General features: G+C 40.2%; 1 protein-coding gene across 5 annotated transcripts; it reads left to right on the top strand.

The window, feature by feature from the left end:
- The first annotated feature begins 288 nt into the window (after positions 1-288).
- Positions 289-21,181, top strand: tpcn2 (two pore segment channel 2). 5 transcript variants are annotated; one of them, XR_010795761.1, is made up of 27 exons: positions 289-402; positions 532-699; positions 2,956-3,011; positions 3,101-3,177; positions 3,279-3,456; positions 3,543-3,659; positions 5,714-5,820; positions 5,938-6,010; positions 6,207-6,306; positions 7,073-7,138; positions 7,227-7,291; positions 7,403-7,509; positions 8,964-9,045; positions 9,140-9,226; positions 10,517-10,636; positions 11,140-11,199; positions 11,315-11,443; positions 11,631-11,680; positions 12,300-12,399; positions 13,826-13,897; positions 14,015-14,088; positions 15,209-15,314; positions 15,668-15,750; positions 15,850-15,931; positions 16,040-16,131; positions 17,651-20,609; positions 20,711-21,180. XR_010795761.1 is itself a non-coding variant. In XM_066647928.1 (26 exons), exons 2-26 carry the CDS (start codon positions 555-557, stop codon positions 17,727-17,729), a joined length of 2,307 nt encoding a protein of 768 aa, XP_066504025.1. In that variant the 5' UTR covers positions 289-402; positions 532-554; the 3' UTR covers positions 17,730-21,181. The 5 variants fall into 5 exon arrangements, 2 of the variants coding, with proteins under 2 accessions (XP_066504025.1, XP_066504026.1); XR_010795762.1 differs by having other exon boundaries at positions 17,651-19,841; positions 20,488-21,166; XR_010795763.1 differs by having other exon boundaries at positions 17,651-19,626; positions 20,488-21,165.
- Positions 21,182-21,403: the final 222 nt, after the last annotated feature.

Here is a 21,403-nt window from a genome sequence, read left to right as displayed (position 1 = left end):
TGATAAAATCAGTGTAAAATGAGGTCATTGCACTATTTCGATAGATCAGTGTAAATGCAACACAGTTTCAGGCATGAAGTAGCTTATGACCTTGTCTGTTTTCCTATCACGTATACACAGTCAGCTACTGATATTATTATGACTAGTATGACCATGTATTGCTTACTAATGACCTTAAGTCACGCGGGGGTGTATAAAGAAACAGCAGTCAGATTTCTCAACTCTCTAAGAACTGGGCGAACGACAAGAGGACAAGCCAACACAAACGCCAAAACGTGACAGAGGAGGAGAAGATGGGCGGAGTTGTCCAAACAGCCCTCCTCCTCTTGTCGTCGTGAACAGAAAGTTGGAGTCAACAAGGTGTGAGAGAGATAGTTTGACGAGTTTGAGGCGTTTTCTTCGGTGAGGGGCCCATGTTGACTTGTTCTACTTTGATATTGAGGGAACACTGTCGCGAGGACTACAGTTTCCCGCTCTTTTGACACTATACGTCAATCAGCAACTTCACTCGCAGTTTTTTTACATTTCCAGGGGCTCCGAAGTTCCGCGGGTTCATGGAGACGGAGCCGCTGTTGTCCGGGAATATTAACCGGGGTTCCGTAGATTATGGCTCCCGGCACAACAGCAGTCATTCGGACCCGGAGTCCGCGGAGTCTTCGAGAACAAGAACCCCTACCTATTCAGCCAGTGACCAAGAGCGTAAGTTCACTTTTAAGCGTCTCACTTACAGCGTAATGTTAGCCAATTTAGACTAGTAATAACATACAAACAGCTAAGCTGCTCCCACAACAACGACAACGACATTCAACACACCCTTCAGTGTGAAAGTAAACAGTAAACCAAATATTTGTTCTTGTTCACCGTTCTTTTGGGCTCCTTTTAAAAACCAACACTACTCTGTATGGAAGCTTCCGCCCATTGGGAAAAATAGTTACCCAGTAAGTCATTATTATGAGATGGTCAGTTAAAAGACTGAGAATATTTAATTATGAGGTGGTATGTCGTAATTGTTATACTGTACGTAAATTAAAAGGTGGTAACTCATGAATAAGTATTAGTATCTCGTAATTATGATTGTGACTTAGTCCAGTGGTGGAAACAGGCTTCCAAACACAAACCTGCACTGAAAATCAACTCCAACCCTACAGTTTCTTTCTGCTTCAAAGTGTCCAGCCTTAAAGCCGAATTCCAATGCTTTTCCAAAATTTCCAAATGCTTAAGATAAAGCAGTCATTCAGAGTTCTTTGGCCTGAAGACTGATGGACAGTGGGGGGACATCTGAATTATGGACATCTCTAGAGCAAGGATCTGTTTTAGACAAATGACCCCAAAGACTTTAAGAATGTTCCGCAACCCCAAGTTTGCGGAGTGTCTAATTTTCTATTTCAGATTTACAACTAAGGACTATTTTAACTTAAACATTGTGTCGTTTATCTCACACATGCACAAGAAAAATGACAGCTAACAGACAATGGAAACGTATTTTGCGCTGATATTCTCAAATGGATAAAACAAATATTAGTGTATTATCATTTCTGTCATGACCCCATTTTTAAATCACACACTATGCGAATTGCCAGGCACTCATTTGGGGACCACTATTCTAAAAACTTGAAAGCTGTTACATAAATAAATTACGAATGAATAACAGATGTTTCACATCTCAATCAGTGTGTGATACAGTCATCTAGAGAAATCAGACGTTTCTTTTAAGGTGTGGAACTATAGTATTATCAGTTTAATAATAGGATTATGTTCTCAGTATATAGAGGGACTAGTAGGGACCTGTTAGGGAGAACACCCATTTCAATGTGGAAGTGTCTGTTCTGTCAGCAGTAGTGTTTCCAGTGTGTATCTGATGGAAAATTGTGACTCATGTAGTGAGACTAGGACAAAGTCTGTGTTAAACTGCAGGCAACCCTTCTGATAATTGTGATGACCATTGAAGAAGTAAAGAGGGAACCTAAGGTCATGCACATAATTTGTATACACGACTTCCAGCTTCAAGGTCTTCTATGTGGCAGCGCTTTAAAAGGGTAGCGTTTAGCTCAACAGTTATGATTCTTGCTGCTGCGGCACTGAGACTATGGTGCTGTGTTTTACGAATTCTCACTCAGGCAGATAGGCCTTTGTTTTCTCCCAGGCAGGGATCGGCTTGTTCTGCAGGTAACTCACTTTCATTTTGAAAGTAGCGTACGCTTCAACTTTGGCACGTTTGTCACACGCACTGTTAGCTGAGCATCACAATTCAGTTGGGCGTGCAATTCACAGAAATACCTACTCTACTCACATATCGCTTACACTACAGTAAGATTGAACATACGTTGTTTCTCTTTTTTCAGATTCTTAAGGAGACGTAATGTCAGGGGTACTTCCTGGTTTTTAAAACCTAATTTTATATTCAGCAAGAGCTTTAAGTCTACATGCTTATCCTTTATGATCTATGGTATCATATTCAGAAGGTTGGACATACCTGTAAGCCCTCTAATGGTTAATACTAGAATTTCAGGCTTGGTGTTAGATCAAAGAGAAGTCAATGCCTATTGAGGCGAGGATGCAAATTTACAACAGTTATCAATAATACTACGGTATATTATGTGTTACATTTTTATCGCCTTTGTCCTTAAAGAGTGATGAAGGTTACGGCTATGCACATGCACACGGAAAGAAAATAATGCTGACTATTTTTCCGAAGGGAAGTGAATTGTTTTTGTGTGTTTGTAACGGCAGAACACACGCACAAGCTTTTATAAGGCACGTTCTGACCTGTGAGTTTTCTAGTTCTCAGCATTATATAGTTTCCACAAAACAACCCCGTGATCCCACTGTACGCACGTTGTTTGTGTGGGGTGTTTAGATGCACAAAGTACAATAAAAGTACATCACAGGAATATTTCTATCAATGATATTTTCAGATGTTAATTGATATGTTTCTTTTGGTCCTCCCTTGAACAGATGATGGAGATCTCTACGTACAGCAAGCAGTTGTGTTCATTGAGGATGCCATTCATGTAAATATTCATGAATAAAATGTTGCTACTAATTGTGCATTGTTTACTTTGTTGTTTCTTGTGTTTATTTTGTGCATTTGCCTTCACAGTATCGGTCCATTAATCATAAGGTGGATTCCGAGTCTTTAAGGATATACAGATGGTACTACTCAAGGTTATGTCGGTGGTAAGTAAGCAGGGAAAGAAACGCAAGCAAGAAAATGTATTCCACGCAAACTGCATATGTGTTGATCAAATTAACCCATGTCCTCTGTGTGTGTGATAAAGGGGTCTCGGTTTCACAATTGCAGTCATCTTGGCTCTGGCCTTTGTGGAGAAACCCTCCTCCATCACTTACACATCAGACCCTCGCTTCAGACCTGCCCCGTGGGAGCCCCCATGTGGGCTAACAGAAGCTATAGAGATAGTCTGCCTCATAATATTCATCACAGATGTTTCTGTCAAGGTATGTTTATTAAAGTTGTAAAAGACAAAGAAGTAACAAATTAGTTGTATGGCATACGTTATATTTGATTATATTTATTTCCACAGGGTTATCTCATCGGATGGGAGGAGTTCCGCTTGAATAAATGGCTGATTGGCTACGTGCTAATAATAGCAGCGTCAGTGGTCGACTGGTCTATAACTGTCGCTATGCTGTGTAATGAGGTAAGTCTAGATTATTGCGGTAATAACAGTAGTTTAGATTGTGAATGAATGAGATTCTCTATGTATTTTGATGCATTTCTACATATGATTCTACATATGAAGGTTTTCTGCTGCTGAGACATGCTTTTTTTATTCTAACAGTTTTAACAGTTCACACATTTTTCAGTGAGTCATGGAAGAGACTTGAAAGACGTTTTTACGCATGCACTAATCCCCCTTCTGGAAAACAATTAAAATGCAGTACATGCTATTAGCGAAGTTGCTCTGGAATTCACCTATTGTTGCTTATGGAAAACCATGGAGTGCTTTTTTAACAGCACAATTCTGAGCCCTTGTTGTTTGCTGTATGGAAAATACAGAGCATTTTCCTCAGAAATGATGTTTAATGCTTGGAAACTCCCAGCATGTTTTTACATTGTGGGCTGGAGATAGTTTATAATTAAGTCAATTTAAATGTAATTATAACTCTAAATTATACTGAATTTACCTGGTAACGGTTTATTATCTCACTACAATGATTGTTACTAAAGATATTTAACAGTGTACAAACCCCTTTTCCAGAAAAAATGCAATAACACTGGAATCTGTAATTTGTTCAATTACTTGAAATTTAATAGAAAAAAGGCAATGAAAAATATTTCAGTGTTTTTCATGATGAGCTTAAATCTGTTAGTTACATATAATAAATTTATACATTTCTGCATGCAACACACTTAAAAAAGATGGGACAGAGCTGCTCAAGAATATGTGGTCGCTGTTGTCTGATGTCCCTCCATGATGTGGTATACGTCTTCAGTAGGAGACAGATTTGGACTGCAGGCAGGGCAGTCAAGCACACACTGTCTCTAGGAGGCCACACTGTTGTAAGTTGTGCATAACAAGGCCTGACATTTCCCTGCTGAAATAGACACGGAGTTACTGGGAAATTACGTCTTGATGGCAGCATACGTCTCTCCAAAATACCAGTATAAGCCTCAGATGCTGTTTTTTCACTTTTTGTTGGTAACAGTCTGGATGGTTTTTTCGTGCCAAAGATGGAAAACACCAATGTTAGTTTTTCCTAAGAACAAGCTGAAAACTGGATACATCTGAACACACACATATCCATGTTCTTTCAGTCAGTCTCAGATGACTTTAGGCCCATGAACTCACCAGTGTTCCTGCACTAAACAGATATATTGCTTCATTTTATAATACAGTTTCAGGTTGCGTTTCTTAATGCAGCGGTGGACTGTTTTAAGTGACAATGATTTTCCAAGGTCCTCATGAGCCCATGTCAATCTGGCATCAAAAATGTTCTGTTTCAACGGGTTGTGGATTCTCTCACTATTTTTTTGGCAATAAATTATGAGCAACTCTTTACTCATTTTATATTTTTCATATTCACCTGTTTATAGTAATGCTTCAGAACATTGCGGCATGAATTTTCTATGCATTTTTCATGTTTATTTTGCTCTGTTCCCAACACTTTTTGGGGTGTGTTGCAGGCATTAAATTGTAAATCTGGGCATGAATCACAGAAAGCCAACCAGCATTAGGAAATGAGTCTTTGTGAATCAACTGAGACAATTGGGATGCGTCTAAGAATGGATTGTTTTCTTACCTTTATTTTAAAAATGAAAATCCTTGTATTTCACTGGGGCGGCACGGTGGTGCAGCAGGTGGTGTCGCAGTCACACAGCTCCGGAATCCACAAGGAGGTTGTGGATTCGAGTCCCGCTCCGGGTGACTGTCTGTGAGGAGTGTGGTGTGTTCTCCCCGTGTCACTGGGTGCTCCGGTTTCCTCCCACAGTCCAAAAACACAAAATTGGCGACTCAAAAGTGTCCGTATGTGTGAGTGAATGTGTGTGTCTGTGTCGCCCTGTGAAGGACTGGCGCCCCCTCCAGGGTGTATTCCCGCCTTGCGCCCAATGATTCCAGGTAGGCTCTGGACCCACCGTGACCCTGAACTGGATAAGGGTTACAGACAATGAATGAATTTCACAACATATCTCTTCCAGAAATTAAATCCTGATTTTTTTTTTTTTGTTTTGTTTTCTTTTATTAACCTGCAGACCATACGAGTCAGAAGATTGATTCGGCCCTTTTTCCTTTTACAAAACTCCTCCTTAATGAAGAAAACTCTAAAATGTATCAAGAGGACACTTCCAGAGATTGCAAGGTGAAAGCAGTAACACAAACAGAACTGCCTGTGTCTGACTACTTCATTTTGAAAATGACATTCAAAACCTTTCAATGCAAATCCAGCTCATTTCAAATTCACATTTCCCCTTTGTAGTGTGATCCTGCTCCTGGCGCTCCACCTGTGTTTATTCACCATGATCGGAATGCTGATCTTTCCCAAATCAGAGGTAGTTGTTTACCCTGTTCTCTAACACATGAAATTACAGCAGCTGGGCTCAGCTCAGTTGAATGGTGTCATAGAGACAAAAATGTCGCTACAAATACGTATAGCAAAGATGGCGTTTCTGTCATTTGAAAGTTAGAACACTAGCTACGTTTGTGAGGAAAAGTTATGAACACTAACCACAGACCTTTCTAACGTAGGATGCAAAGGAGAATGGAGAATGGGAGACTTATTTCAGGAGCCTTCCCCAAGCCTTGTCTTCTCTGCTTGTGCTGCTCACAACAGCTAATAATCCAGATGGTAAGATTGGACTAACGTTTCATGATTATCATTTCAGCTGGTAATTGTACACCATGTGGTCAGATGTTTGAACACTCTTTTTTAGCATTTAACATTGAACATTAAACAAATGAACTGGATTCTGTTGACGTTGGATGGAACACAGTTCCTCTGCTCTATTAATGGAGGCCTTTCCCCCGTCTTGTCAATGCTTGGCACTGGGTATAAATCCCTTAGATGAAGCAATTCCTATACATCCTGAGAAAACCTCTGTGTGTAGAACAATTTCACTTATTATAACGTGTCTACAAACTTTTGGTAACACAATGTGTCATCTGTAGTGCCATAGAAACTGTTACTTCAGTCATGTGCAGAAGCGAGACTGGCAGGTTTGTCTCAGAGTTTTATACATAGCTATGAAAAGCGGAAAGTTTTATATGTGAAGCGTGTCAAAATGTGCCATTCAGTAACCATGAGTTCAGAGGGGAAGACAGTGCAGTTCCTCTGGAATACAAGCGATGCCTTGTTTATTGAGTGTTTCCTCCTGAAACTATTATTTACCAGCACTAGATACCGCTTTGAATGCCTTAATATTTATTTATATTAATAATTAATATTAAAACTAATACTTAATATTTATGGTGTTATATATATATATATATATATATATATATATATATATATATATATATATACTCTGTTATTTCTTTAACCTCAGGTGTATTTTTATTTATTGTTTTACTGCAGTTAATGGACATGCCTCTTGTTTTTTTCTCTCTCTCTACAGTGATGGTGCCAGCGTACTCTTTGAACCGGGGTTATGCACTATTTTTTATACTTTTCAGTGTGTGTGGTAAGTTTTGTAGACTTTTACATACATTTGCTCCTAATTTAATGCTCATTAATTAATCATATTGACAAGGTGCGTTTGTGTATTCCAGGAACATATATCCTGATGAACTTGCTCACTGCTATTATATACAACCAGTTCAGAGGGTACCTTCTGGTGAGTGACTGGTTCTGTTTAAGCAGTTTTCATTCTCACTTACAGTGAATATGTTCTTTTAAACGTGTTACTTGATACCAACATTGCTATCTCCATCTTTTTCTCTTTCAGATGTCAGTGCAGGCGTCTATATTAAGGAGGCAATTGGGAATCCGTGCTGCCTTTGAGGTGCTGTGCTGCCAGGGCCAAGGTCATGGTGATGACTCTGAAGGGCATGTGTAAGTCTCACTACACAAACTCACTCAACCAACCACCCACCCATTCACTCAACCAACCACCCACCCATTCACTCAACCAACCACCCACCCATTCACTCAACCAACCACCCACCCATTCACTCAACCAACCACCCACCCATTCACGCAACCAACCACCCACCCATTCACCCAACCAACCACCCACCCACCCATTCACTCAACCACCCATTCATCCATTCACCCACCCACCCATTCACCTAACCAACCACCCACCCATTCACCCAACCACCCATTCACCCAACCAACCACCCACCCATTCACCCAACCAACCACCCACCCACCCATTCACCCATTCACCCACCCACCCATTCACCTAACCAACCACCCACCCATTCACCCACCCACCCATTCACCTAACCAACCACCCACCCATTCACCCAACCACCCATTCACCCAACCAACCAACCACCCACCCATTCACCCAACCAACCACCCACCCACCCATTCACCCAACCACCCATTCACCCATTCACCCACCCACCCATTCACCTAACCAACCACCCACCCATTCACCCAACCAACCAACCAACCACTCACCCATTCACCCAATCAACCAACCACCCACCCATTCACCCACCCACCCATTCACCTAACCAACCACCCACCCATTCACCTAACCAACCACCCACCCATTCACCCAACCAACCACCCACCCATTCACCCAACCAACCACCCACCCATTCACCCAACCACCCATTCACCCAACCACCCATTCACCCAACCAACCAACCACCCACCCATTCACCCAACCACCCACCCATTCACTCAACCAACCACCCACCCATTCACCCATTCAACCACCCATCCATTCACCCAACCAACCAACCACCCACCCATTCACAGAGAGCCATCCTGGTCACCAGCAATCATTCAGTTTATTTGCCACAGTTTTAACATAATACATCAAGTCCAAATAATGAAATAAATAGCTGTACTTCATGCAACGTTACATACAGGACTTCTGCTAATGCATAGTGTACAGCAGGCATTACATGCAAGAACATTGCAGTTCTTGTTTTTCCATGCCCATGCCCCATAGCTTGCATGTTTAGGCTCTCATGCTTATTTGGTACATGACACGCAGTATGTTTCCTGTTTGTGCCTCAAATGGGGGAAAAGTCTTTGGACGGTGAAGTGTACATATACGTGTTTAAGCGTTTGAGTGTAACGTATAACTGTAGTTCAGGATTCAACTCCTCTCCTGTTGTTTTGAAATGTTATGGTAATTGTTGGGTAGTGTTAAAATGTGTTAATTTTATGAGTTCCGTCAAGAAAAAGACCTACAAAAGCATGTGCATTGATTTGTTCTTTTCTTGTGGATAAAACTGACATAAAATGAAAGTCACATTCATTCACGGTCTAAAACCGCTGATACCAGTAAGTAATGTGTAAATATGTGTTCTGTCTCTGCTTAGAGGGAAGGTGCGAGTGCACAAAGTGCTGGAGGTGATGAGTAGAGTTCAGATGAAGTCTTTTTATAGGGAGGCTGTAATTAAGGTGAGTCCAGGAGTTTAGTCTAGATTTAAGAATCTGTTTGTGCTTGGACTCAGCTGCTCAGGAGTGGACTTTGTAATTTTCGTCTCGTTTTCAGGCTGCTCAGCAGATCCCTGATGGTTTTGTTGATGGCGAAGCTTTCCAGAGGCTTTTTGATGAACTGGACAAGGATCGTATTAAAGAGGTAGGTCTATAAGCATTCAAATCTGTGCTGAAATGGAATATCAGTGGTGGTCTGCCTGAATGGCAAATTTAATGGGTAAGAATTATTGAATTAGAATTTTGTGCTGAAACTTGCGCGAATGCTTGGGAAATTTAAATTCACACTAGGATTATATTGCCATTGTTCATATTACACTTTCATTTTAATTTTGATACCGATAGGCTTCCATAATAACGAACATCTCTTTTCATATTCATTTACTCAAAACTGCACTGGGGAAAATGGAATTGAACATTTCTGGATTGCATTTTTATGTCCGCTGTCTCGAAAAATACCTCAGGAACATGGCACTGAAGAGTTTACAGTTATCCATCCATCCATTCATTATCTGTAAGCGCTTATCCAGTTCAGGGTCACAGTGGGTCCAGATCCTACCTGGAATCATTGGGCGCAAGGCAGGAATACACCCTGGAGGGGGCGCCAGTCCTTCACAGGGCAACACACACACTCACACATTCACTCACACCTACCAACATGAGTGTTTTTGGACTGTGGGAGGATGAAACCCACACACAGACACAGGGAGAACACACCAACTTCTCACAGATAGTCACCCGGAGCGGGAATCGAACCCACAACCTCCAGGTCCCTGGAGCTGTGTGACTGCGACACTACCTGCTGTGCCACTGTGCCGCCCACTGAGATGCGGAAGTGGATATTTTGCTTCATTTCATGCCGTTCTGTCTAACAGCAGCTGAAAACTTTCAGTGCCGTGTTCTTGAGGTCTTTTCGAGATGAAGCCCTGCCCTGATACGTTGGATGAAGACTGCGGACATGAAAATGCAATCCATAATATATTTTTAATTCCGATTTGATGCAGAGAAAGCAAAGTAGTTGTGAATAAATGAAGATTCAGAGAGAGGGGGCACAGCGTCCACTTTGTACACTCACACACGTTGTACTTCATTGGAGTTTGAAAATGGATGTTAAAATATATTTAAACCTATGTTTAAGTCTAAAAAATAAGGGGATATATATTTAAAGTAATAACCTATTAAATTATTATAGTTGCTTAAGAATATGAAAATGTTCATTCAGTTTAGGAAATGCATTTTTATTTAAATATTGACACAGAGAAAGTGTCTGACTCTGTGTAAATACAAATGTACTGCTGTTTCACCAGATTGCAAAATGCTCAAAGGTTAATCGAAATTTAATTTTACCAACTATTTACCAACTTTTTAGAGTGATATTTTGTTGATATCATGCACCTCCTCTGGGAAATGACCAGGTTTTCTTTTTGCCCCCCAGCACCCACCAAATCCACAATACAGCTCTCCAGTTCTGCAGTGGATCCAGAACACATGCAGTCAGTACTACCTCTCTCTGGTGGGAAATGTGGTGGCCATGACCAACGTCATCTGTATCTGTGTGAGAAGCTTTGGGTTATTTTATGTTTGAATGTTATCAGATGTCTTCGGGTGTCGTTGCACAGAAAAGAGAATAATTCAGATGTAATGGAGTACTGCGACACCTAGTGGTTCAAACATGGAACTACACACTTCAAGGTCCTAAGTTTAAGCATTTTATTGTATGACAGTGACCACGTTGCTAGGCTCTTCTAAATTGTGTGTGTGTTCGTAAGTATTCGATTCGGTTGAACGACTTTGGATCCATTCGCAGTTTTGCCGAATAATATTGTGATTACAAATAAATACAGTTGATTCCTTTATTATAATTGGACGCTGTATTAGACTTAATTGTTCTTCTTGAAGACTGTTGATTACTAGTGCACAGTGTGGGTCACAGTCTTCTAAATTGCAATTTAAATGATTAATTTAATTCTATGATTAATGCCTCATCTGTCAGGTCTAGATCTTCACTGGTATTTTATTGGCAGTTCTTTGTGTGTAATCCGATGTTGTGCTTTGCAGACGGTTTTGGTTCTGGATTCAGAAAAGACTGTATCTGAGAGGAACGACTCTTACATGGAGGTAACTATATAATAATGGCTTCCTGTATGTTGTGATGTCATTTCCTGATATAGAATTGTGTAGACATAAAGTAAACATCTGGTGATAAAGTTAATGTTGTTGTTGTTTTTTTTAGATCATCAACTGTGCTTTCATCTTATACTACCTACTAGAGATGGCACTCAAGCTGATCTCCTTGGGTTGGAAAGGTTACCTCTCTTACAAAAACAACATCTTTGATGGGGTGTTTACTGTCCTACTGCTGGTATGTATTTGTTTGTTTGTTTTTCAGTGTTGTAACTGCCTAATGATAGGTTTGAGAATGGACTGTTAGAATGAGAGGAACTAGAAGTTGCTCTAACACATATACACTCACAAAAATAATCCATACATTTTACTAGAGAATAATTGTAGGTCTAATTTCAAAATTACTTTTTTTTTTAAACAAACAGGGTCTACAGATTACTATTTTTGTCACATACAAGATTCCGTATCAGAAACCGTGAGTACAAATTTTTTGTTGTTGTTTTTCTTCTTTAAAAGATGTGTCCAAACTACAGATGGACATTTCAGTCAGCCTTGATACTTAGTTTTTCACTGCTTTAACTGATTAATGATCTGTCTGGTTAGCTAAGATATATTTTATAGTGTTTGTCAATTTTACAGCGCCCTCTGCTGGGGGATACGTTAAAAACCAATTACGTTAAAAAAGGGAAGCGTAGAAATGCTAGTTTTAACTGTTTTCATTTACTTTTTCATTTTCAAAATGTACTAAATTATTGGGTAAATTATTCATGCCCATCCCAAGTGCACAGACTATTGTATAGTAAAATAATTACTAAATAAACTACAATACGTTAGAGCAGAGTTGCACATGCACATTTACGAAGAAAACACAATGTTGTTTTCAATTTACATCAAATATTTTGTTATTAGCTTAATTTCAAAACCTATAGAAACATTATACTCTTATAGTACTCTACTATACAGCCACCTTCTATGATATGTTTTTATTTATTTATTTAGTGAAGTGATACAGTAAATAGTAGCAGTATCTAGTACAGTTGATCTGTATGTTGATTTTAAGATTAAGTCAGTTTTAAATTAGTGACTGTCCTCAGGATCCCAGCTCAGCGAGGCATGATGTCTATGTGGGAGATGGTGCGACTCGCCAACATGCTGATTGTCTTCCGCTTCCTTCGCATCATTCCAGAAATTAAGGTCTGCAGACCTTCAAATGTATGACCTAATCATATTTGTATTGGCAGTAGGGCTGCAACAACTAATCAGTTAAATCAATAAAAATATCGACTAGAAATATAATTGGCAATGAATTCTGTTATCGATTAGTTGGTCTGTTGTTTATTCGTAGTAACGTGTGTAAATGTTTTATTAGTTTGTTGCTCTGGTTATGTGCCGCTGCTTTGACATTTTAGTCAATATATGCAAATATTCATTAATTTATTGTTTGCCTGTAACGGCTTTATCCAGTGCAGGGTTGAGGTGGGTCCGGAGCCTGCCTAGAATCAACACGCACAAGGCAGGAACACACCCTGGTGTACAGGGCACCAGTCTGTCACAGGGCATCACCCACTCACACATTCACACCTGTGGACACTCTTGAATTGTCAAACCCACCAACTAACGTGTTATTGGACTGTGTGAGGAAACCCAGGCAGACACTTGGAGAACACACCAGACTCATACAGTGACCAGGAGCAGGGTTTAAACCCTCAACCCCAGGAACCTGGAGCTGTGTGAAAGCGACCCTCTCTGTTTCCCATGTTTGTATATATGCTGTGTTTAAGTGTTGGCTAACGCAGAACATCCCATTACGTCATTCACACTGAGTGCCATTTTGTATTTTATGTTTAGTAGTCATTCATTCATTATCTGTAAGCGCTTATCCAGTGGGTCCAGAGCCTACCTGGAATCATTGGGCGCAAGGCGGGAATACACCCTGGAGGGGGCGCCAGTCCTTCACAGGGCAACACACACTCACCCCTACAGACACATTTGAGTCAACAATCCACCTACAAACGTGTGTTTTTGGACTGTGGGAGGAAACCAGGGCAAACCGGAGGATAGGTTTTTACATTTAATCGAATGTCAGTTTAAGTATTGTGTCTTTATATTTATTTTGAATTATACCAACTAATCGATTAATTGGAAAAAAATGAATAACAGATTAATCAATTATAAAGGTAATTGTTGCAGCCCTAATTGGCAAGAGGTAAGAACATGTGGGACCTTTTTGTCTCCACCTTGTGGTAAAAACTGCATATTGTAAATACACTGAACAAACACAGCTTTTAATAAAAATGCTTAGACATTTTCATGCTGTTTGTTATAGAATATCTTGCTATCATTAAAATCATAATGCATGATATGTTCATTTAATTCTGGATCTCATCACTGTCGGGGATTATTATTATAATATTCATATTTTTGTTTGAACTGAGTCAACATTAAGATTAATGGATCAGTAGAAATGGTGTAACCTTCTCAACCAATGAGATATTGTTCCCGCAGTGATGATATATTTTGGTAATCTGCATAATACTATTAATTTTAATATTTTAGTAGTTATGAAAGTGTTTTCATTTTTTATGATAATTTATATATTCATTTTTCCCTTGATTTGTAGCTGATGGCTCTGGTGGCCAGTACTCTCGTGGACCTTGTGAAAAACCTGCGAGCGTTTGCTGGTATCCTGGTGGTGAGTGACCTCAGATAACATTATCAGTGCTTTAATGCAGTGAAGTGTCAACAGTGACTGAAGTTCCAGCCTTCACACTTGTGAACTCCGCTCTCCCCCCTCTGTCCTGTGCTGCAGGTGGTGTACTATGTGTATGCTGTTATTGGTATCTGGCTTTTCCATGGAGCTATTCCTCCTCCAGGAAGCCCAAGGTATATTGCAGTTCCTGTGTCACATGTTATGAAAGATACATATAACAACATTTTTGTAGTTCTCCTTTAGATCTTGAAGAGAAATCCCACCATTTATTTATTTATTTATTTTTTCATTTATTGTATTTATTCCTCGTTCATTCATTCATTATCTGTAAGCGCTTATCCAGTTCAGGGTCGCGGTGGGTCCAGAGCCTACCTGGAATCACTGGGCACAAGGTGGGAATACACCCTGGAGGGGGCACCAGTCCTTCACAGGGCAACACACACACTCACACATTCACACATACAGACAGTTTTGAGTCGCCAATCCACCGACCAACGTGTGTTTTTGGACTGTGGGAGGAAACCGGAGCACCCAGAGGAAACCCACGCAGACACAGGGAGAACACACCAACTCCTCACAGACAGTCACCCGGAGCGGGAATCAAACCCACAACCTCCAGGTTCCTGGAGCCGTGTGACTGTGACACTACCTGCTGCGCCACCGTGCCGCACTTTATTGTATTTATTTATTTTTTAATCAGAATTTTAAATGAATGAATGATTATTAAACGTATATGCTAGTGGTGCAGCAGGTAGTGTCGCAGTCACACAGCTCCAGGGACCTGGAGGTTGTGGGTTTGATTCCCGCTCCGGATGACTGTCTGTGAGGTGTGTGGTGTGTTCTCCCTGTGTCTGCGTGGGTTTCCTCCAGGTGCTCTGGTTTCCTCCCACAGTCCAAAAACACACGATGGTAGGTGGATTGGTGACTCAAAACTGTCTGTATGTGTGAATGTGTGAGTGTGTCTGTGTTGCCGTGTGAAGGACTGGCGCCCCCTCCAGGGTGTATTCCCGTCTTGCACCCAATGATTCCAGGTAGGCTCTGGACCCACCGCGACCCTGAACTAGATAAGAGCTTACAGATAATGAATGAATGAATATTGACATAGGAAATATCTGTCTAAATTATCTGGACATTTTTGAATGTACTCACTTTATATAAAAGGAAATATTTTTATGTTCATTCTATACATTTTATGAGCACTGATATTTAAAAAAGCTTGCTGTATTATTGTATGTATGTATTATATTGAATCCTAGATCCATATAAATGACAGTTTTGGCTGTTCTCTTGTAGTATGGATTCCAGTGTCAATGCTGAGAACAGTACATCCAACTTCACTATGGAATGTGGCTCCTATGAACAGCTGGAGTATTGGCCGAACAACTTTGATGACTTTGCTGTACGTATTCACCATTATCCAAATGAAACCAAGCTAACGAACTAATTTAGGTTGATACAGTAAGGGCAGGGGAGGGGCATTGTGGTGCACCAGATAGTGTCGCTGTCACACAGTTCTAGGCTCACGGGATCCGGGGTTTGATCCTCGTTTGTAAGGAGGTGTGTCTTCACCATGTTTGTGTCGGTTTCCTGTGGGCGATCCGGTATTCACCCGCAATCTAAAAACACGGGGGTAGGTGGATTGGCCGTGTGAAAATGTCCCCAGAGTAAAAGTAGTGTGAGTGACTGTGTTTTTATATATATTCTGGAATTTTAATGTGTCTGTTTATTTAGCCTTTTCTGTTTTTTCATCAGTCGTCTCTGGTCCTGCTGTATGACGTCATGGTGGTGAATAACTGGCAGGTCTTCATGGACGCTTACACTAGATACACCACTGAGTAAGGCGAACAAGTTCAGAAACATCGTAGTTTTACTTTTCTTAAGTTCTGTGTTCTGTATGTTGCCTCTGCTCACCCTACCATCTTCTTCTGTTGTAGGTGGTCAAAGGTGTATTTTGTGTCGTGGTGGCTCACCTCTTCAGTCATGTGGGTCAATCTGTTTGTAGCGCTCATTTTGGAGGTAGGACACTATTCAAAGCTCTCAGCGTTATTGTAGTGAGAATGAATTTTTAATAAATATTTTTATAAAGTAAGTAGAGGATTGATTCTTACATTTTTTTTGTTCCAGAACTTTACGTACAAATGGGACAAGAGTCACACGTTAAGTGTGTCAGATGTGGAAAGAACACGCTATGAGACCTCAGTACAGCAGATGTTCAGGTGGGTTCTGAGGGTTCTGTTTAGCTGCATCTTTCGTCTCATTTCTGTTCATTTAACACAAAATTCAACTCCTAGGTGTATTAGCAAGACCTTCAGGTTGAATTCACTTATTTCTGCAAAGCTGTGACCTGAAAGCACTGTCCTTTGAGACCCTTGCTTTATATAAACTTTGATCTGTTTCAATTCATTTCTCTTGAAATGTGCACACCTCCCTTCCTTTAGATTTTTTGAACGTGCTGCTTTGAGGCGCATAGCAGACCCTCGGCTAATACAGAGTTAATGCTTTGTGGAAGGATGATGTGCTTGATAATGATTCAGTTTTTCATGCATGACTAAAGGAAGACATTTTTAGTATCATTCAGAGAATTTCAGTAAGGTGCAAAGGCACATGTAAATATAGGAATAACATAGTGATTGTGGGCGGCACGGTGGTGCAGCAGGTAGTGTTACAGTCACACAGCTCCAGGGACCCGGAGGTTGTGGGTTCGATTCTGTGAGGAGTTGGTGTGTTCTCCCTGTGTCTGTGAGGGTTTCCTCCAGGTGCTCTGGTTTCCTCCCACAGTCCACAAACACACGTTGGTAGGTGGATTGACGACTCAAAAGTGTCCGTAGGTGTGAGTGTGTGTTGCCCTGTGAAGGACTGGCGCCTCCTCCAGGGTGTATTCCCGCCTTGCACCCAATGCTTCCAGGTAGGCTCTGGACTCACCGCGACCCTGAAGTGGATAAGCGCTTACAGATAATGAATGGATGGATGGATGGATGAATAGTGATTGTGCTTTTTTTAAATAGTGAAATGAAGAGGGTAAATAAAAAAGGAAAAACACAGTATGCAATGCATTTATATGACAATGGTGATGTTCACAAAAATTAAAAATCCATCAAAACTTAAATACAAACTTTAATTTTCCTGGATAGATGTAAAATTAAAATAGCTTGACATTGCAGTTACAGCTGGATATATATTGTTTTTTGTTTTATCTCACATTTTGTTTTTTGAAAGAAAAAAAAAAGCTGCTAATTGCTTTCTGAAACTTTTCTAATAAAAATAGTAATTTAAATAATCTGCAAATATTTTTACTATAATTTCCACTGAAAAAACCTTCCCTTCCCTGTGAAGTTACTACAATGAAGATACAAGATTTTATACCGATACATTTATATTTGCATCAAGTGTAATCCATGTTTCCCAAATATTCTGCATTAAACACGTCTTTCAAATCATTTAGTTCCGTCTTGGTATCAGTGGCTGAAGTGGAATGACTTGCTTATATCCTGCACTTTCACTGCCATCTGCTTCCCCTCTTCACTGGCTTGTTTTTATGAATTACAGCATTGGTCCTGCATTCTTGGACTGATTATGAGCTATGCTTAGTGTGTTGTAGTGTGCCCAACATGTAATCACACAAGCCTAACACCCTTTCATCGACTCTGTTGTCTCTTGCCGTTGTTGAAGCCTTGTCCTTTATCATCCAGTGATATATTCATCTTTATAATCTTTCACTTCACTCTTCCTCTTCAGACAGCACATCCAAGAGCCCACAGAGGAAGAGTTACTGGTCCAGCTTCAGCAACACCGCCATCTCCAACTCTCCCGATGACCCTGGACACCCCCCACCACACACACACAACACCACTAAGTTTGCCAAACACACCTGCTCTCCACTGTCTCTCTCATGAATGCTCGTTTACATTTCAGTTGGGTCTGTGTGATAAATGGGGAAGTGTAGTGTTTGGACCCATTGTGGTTGAAATCGTCTTGTGGGTTTTTATCTTAAGGGGCATTCTTAACTTGATCAAGTGGCTTTAGCCTCCGAGACGATGCCGTATGCTGCTGGGTTGTTGTGTTCCTGGACACCCTGAAACTGTGAAAGATTCTAGAGCTATACTCATGAGTTATTTCAGCCCAAAAGCCCCGTATATTTTATTATTATTTATTTACTTTTCAGTGCCTTTAATACAGAATATATTTGACCAATTTTCTTTTTACTTCGCTTTCAGAGCCAGTTTTCGAAGTGAAGAGCGATTTTTAATATTCTTATATGTCACGTAGCTTAAGAGTCACTTTAAAATGGTGCAATCCAGGGTGGTCCCTCTTAGGAAAGAAAGTTTAAGGTCATACCATTAGTGTTATTAGTGCTTTTAACTCAGAGCAACTTTTAAAGCAAGGAATAACTTTTTTTTTAGATGATTACACGATCAGCTTGAGTTTCAGTGCTGATGATAATAAAGGGACTCTTGTGTAAAAATATATATTTTCACTTTCTTAACCAAATCTTGCCTCGTCAAACAAGTGCCTTAAGAAGAGAAAGAACAAAAAACCGTATTAACGTTCAGGGTTCAATTCGATTATGGACCATTTCTGTTGGTCTGGTCATTTATTTGTGTTTGGATTCGGTTTTAAATGTTTGCTTGTATTTTCAATTTTTACGTGAAAAAGGGAAAAATCCTCAAAATGGAGGTTTAGTGTAGGTTCCAGTGTAGGTTCCAGTGATCAGAACTCATGGCCGTGCTTTAGCCTGAGTCATGTGCTTCACTAAGGTATTATTACAATGCTGTAATAGAAGTGTCCCCTTGTAAAACAGTGTGTGAAATGTTTGTTTCTAATCTGTTAGCTTTTACGTCCTGCAGAAGTGAGGGGTGTGCTGATGTTCCTCATAATCCCTCCTCAGATAATGATAAACGGTATGAAGGTATTGTGCCGTGTACTAAATACTTATGAGGAGTGGGTTTCATGAGACAGTTCAAACTCAGCTGTTAATTGCAGTTAAGTTATTAAATACTTTTAATTCACTGTTATTGCTCTGTAGCTAGGGATGAATGTTAGAACTTATGTAATAACTGTAATAGATTTCAGTTCAGGGAAAAGAAAAGGACCACTGTAAGAGATATGACGTATGTAATATGTCAGTGTAGATTTTGTTTACAGAGGAGCCCATTACACAATCTAAACACGTGGAGCAATATTAACAAACAGCTGGCCCTGGATTAACTATTGTGCTTCCACAGGTCGGGCTTAGGATGTCTGGTGTAAAGGGACAAGGTTTACTGTGTTTCTACAGATGTGCCAGTAGCATGTTAATGAGTTTTAATAGTAGCTGGAAGTGGATAATGGAGGGACTGATACAAATAGTTGTTTCTTTGAAAGCTGTAATATGTCTGGTGTGTTTCTGTCACCATTAAATGGTTGTTCTGAGATCTTTGAACTAAAAAATGATGGCTATTAGAATGCTATAACTGTCATGTGTCCCTTTCTCTATCTCTGTCTCCCCGGCTATGTTTTTCTGTCTAACCGACATATTTTATCCACTTTTCCGCAAGTATACCCAGCTCTCTGGGGTCTTAATGAAACATCTGTGACCTACTTCGATCAAAATATCACAAGAATCAAATCACTCTGTCGACACAGCCCGGTTCAGAAAGGTTTCAGCACCTCTTCCTTTAAATGAGAACGAGCCTTGGTTCTGTTCAGTCCACAGCCCAGGAGTGAGGAGTGAGGTGTAGAATCTCTGGTGTTCACTTTGTTCTCTCTTTTCCTTTTCTCTGGTAGCAGGTAGTGTCGCAGTCTCACAGCTCCAGGGACCTGGAGGTTGTGGGTTCGATTCCCACTCCGGGTGACTGTCTGTGAGGAGTTGGTGTGTTCTCCCTGTGTCTGCGTGGGTTTCCTCCGGGTGCTTCGGTTTCCTCCCACAGTCCAAAAAAAACACACGTTGGTAGGTGGATTGGCGACTCAAAATGGCCGTAGGTGTGAGTGAATGTGTGTGTCCGTGTTGCCCTGTGAAGGACTGGCGCCCCCTCCAGGGTGTATTCCCGCCTTGTGCCCAGTGATTCCAGGTAGGCTCCGGACCCACCGCGACCCTGAACTGGATAAGCGCTTACAGATAATGAATGAATGAATGAATAGTTGAATTAACTTGTGCTTAGTAGACATACACCACTTACTGTTTTTATATCTGTTATTAAAGTAATCAATATCATAGTAGGGTTTATTAAATTTGTTTCACTCTGATTTACTTCAAAAAGGAGGAATATAAAGACGATCTCATTTGTAGTTCTCTAATTTTGATCATTCTTTAACATTCTGTAACCACTTCAGCCTGGTCCGGGTCAGAACCCACGGGGAGCCACTCCCTCACAGATAAACTAACAAAAATAAATGACTAAATATTAATTTATTACTAATATTTGAATTATTAGAATTAGCTATTACTGTTATATTAGAGTTATGTCATGTATAGTTTATTGTCATCTGCAAAGTAGAAAATATTGACAGCAGTTGTAGCATATATTTAATATCAATAGTGTAATCAGTTTAACCATATTATTGTTGTGATATATATTTATTTTTTTCTCCTACAGATAGGAGATTGGGGAATGTTGTATGTTTGTACTGAAAACAAATTTGGGCCAGCAGCATGTTCCAAACTGTTGATAACAAAACAATTTAATCAACACCTAATATTGTGGCTGAAGATCATTCAGTAAGCTTTTGAAAATTATATCAAATATTTCTTGTAATTTCCAAACCGTTTCTCATAATGAAGTCCACCTCTCTGCCCACTCCCACCCTTTTTCATTACAGTTGACTCAGAGGGTTAAACACACAAACACACCCTCTCGCACGGGGCACGTTTACCCAAAACAGTCTGTGGTCGACGGCCTGACATCTTGAAGGACACACATCAAAGTGGCAGCCCCCACTATGAGCCCTAAGCACATGCAGAGTGATTCATGCTCTCCCCCTCCGTACACAAACACAAACATACTCCACTGTTTGTTTGCTTTTTCTCTTGATTCGGCATGGAATGGCTCTCAAACTCAAACAACTGTGACTCAACCATCATTGAATTGAATTCCTTTTCCATTACGTCTCAGCTTTATTTGTTTATTTATTTGTTTGTTTATGAATAAACAACCTTGTATACAACCATTAACCCAGGCATTAGAATCTCTCTGTGGATGCCGTATGCTGGTGGCATTAGAACATACAAATAAAAATAAATAAATAAATAAAACAGAGAAATATAATTTGCTTTAGAAATATATTTTCCGCAACATATTTAAATGTTTACCCCTTTGGTATATGACCTCTTCTTGGGAACGGAAACCAACTGCTGTAGTTTTTGTAAGTGAAATCACTTACAATTCTTGTCTGATACAGGATTTCATCTGCTCCGCTGTGTCCTTCGTCATACGTTCAGTTTCATGTCACCAACTTAATACATTGGGCACCTGGCCTTTTTTATTTATATATATATTGGACTCATGCAGTTAC

The sequence above is a fragment of the Hoplias malabaricus genome, chromosome 16 (assembly GCF_029633855.1).
Source record: "Hoplias malabaricus isolate fHopMal1 chromosome 16, fHopMal1.hap1, whole genome shotgun sequence".
In the NCBI taxonomy this organism is placed as follows: Eukaryota; Metazoa; Chordata; class Actinopteri; order Characiformes; family Erythrinidae; genus Hoplias; species Hoplias malabaricus.
This window is presented reverse-complemented; position numbering and strand designations above follow the sequence as displayed.

Bases quoted from the DNA above. Each gene is read 5' to 3' on its own strand.
- tpcn2 (XM_066647928.1), top strand. From the start codon at position 555: ATGGAGACGGAGCCGCTGTTGTCCGGGAATATTAACCGGGGTTCCGTA. The intron at 7,510-8,963 runs GTAAGTCTCACT...GTCTCTGCTTAG, and splicing joins GATGACTCTGAAGGGCATGT to AGGGAAGGTGCGAGTGCACA. The intron at 16,132-17,650 runs GTGGGTTCTGAG...CTTCCTCTTCAG, and splicing joins TCAGTACAGCAGATGTTCAG to ACAGCACATCCAAGAGCCCA.